Below are 371 nucleotides of genomic sequence, written 5' to 3' on the forward strand. Positions count from 1 at the left end.
CACCGTAGAGGGGACCAGTTTAGCTCCAATCTGCAGACACCAACACTCCTGTGTCCCCCCCCCCAGATCGTCATCGCCACGCCGGGGCGTCTCATCGACGTCTTGGAGAACCGGTACCTGGTGCTGAGCCGCTGCACCTACGTGGTGCTGGACGAGGCGGATCGGATGATCGACATGGGCTTCGAGCCCGACGTGCAGAAGATCCTGGAGCACATGCCCGTCACCAACCAGAAACCCGACACCGACGAGGCCGAGGACCCCGAGAAGATGTTGGCCAACTTCGAGTCGGGGAAACACAAGTACAGACAGGTGGGTGCAGGGCGGGACACCCCTGGGTGCTGCCGTGGGGGCCGAGCGTGGTCCGTGGGGTG

The 371-nt window shown here is 63.9% G+C and overlaps 1 protein-coding gene across 1 annotated transcript in view; it reads left to right on the forward strand.

Moving 5' to 3' along the window:
- Positions 1 to 66: 66 nt before the first annotated feature.
- DDX23 (DEAD (Asp-Glu-Ala-Asp) box polypeptide 23) overlaps positions 67 to 371 on the forward strand; it is a gene marked incomplete at both ends in the record, with an annotated part of 766 nt that continues 461 nt past the window's right edge. The window contains one exon of the mRNA XM_010152535.1: positions 67 to 360. Within this exon, the coding sequence (XP_010150837.1) occupies positions 67 to 360 (294 nt within the window). The remainder of the gene's footprint in view (positions 361 to 371) is intronic.

Source organism: Eurypyga helias, unplaced genomic scaffold (genome assembly GCF_000690775.1).
Source record: "Eurypyga helias isolate BGI_N326 unplaced genomic scaffold, ASM69077v1 scaffold48115, whole genome shotgun sequence".
NCBI lineage: Eukaryota > Metazoa > Chordata > Aves > Eurypygiformes > Eurypygidae > Eurypyga > Eurypyga helias.